General features: G+C 66.0%; 1 protein-coding gene across 1 annotated transcript in view; it reads right to left on the bottom strand.

The window, feature by feature from the left end:
• EMH_0068900 (uncharacterized protein) overlaps nucleotides 1-212 on the bottom strand; it is a gene marked incomplete at both ends in the record, with an annotated part of 3,838 nt that overhangs the window by 487 nt on the left and 3,139 nt on the right. Inside the window, one exon of the mRNA XM_013498812.1 lies at nucleotides 3-212. Coding sequence (XP_013354266.1) covers nucleotides 3-212 — 210 coding nt within the window. The remainder of the gene's footprint in view (nucleotides 1-2) is intronic.

The following is a 212-nucleotide window of genomic DNA, read 5'->3' as shown; positions in this document are numbered from 1 at the left end:
GTGGGTACCGAGGTGTCTCCTGTGGGTACTGGGGTGTCCCCCCTGGGTACTGGGGTGTCCCCCCGGGGTAGTGGGGTGTCTCCTGTGGGTACCGAGGTGTCTCCTGTGGGTACCGAAGTGTCTCCTGTGGGTATCGAGGTATCGCCCCTGGGTGTCGAGGTGTCTCCTGTGGGTACTGGGGTGTCCCCGCGGGGTACTGGGGTGTCCCCCCT

This window comes from Eimeria mitis, genomic scaffold, assembly GCF_000499745.2.
Source record: "Eimeria mitis Houghton genomic scaffold, Emh_scaff3724, whole genome shotgun sequence".
NCBI lineage: Eukaryota > Apicomplexa > Conoidasida > Eucoccidiorida > Eimeriidae > Eimeria > Eimeria mitis.
The sequence above is the reverse complement of the archived record's forward strand: the minus strand, read 5'-3'. Positions and strand labels throughout refer to the sequence as shown.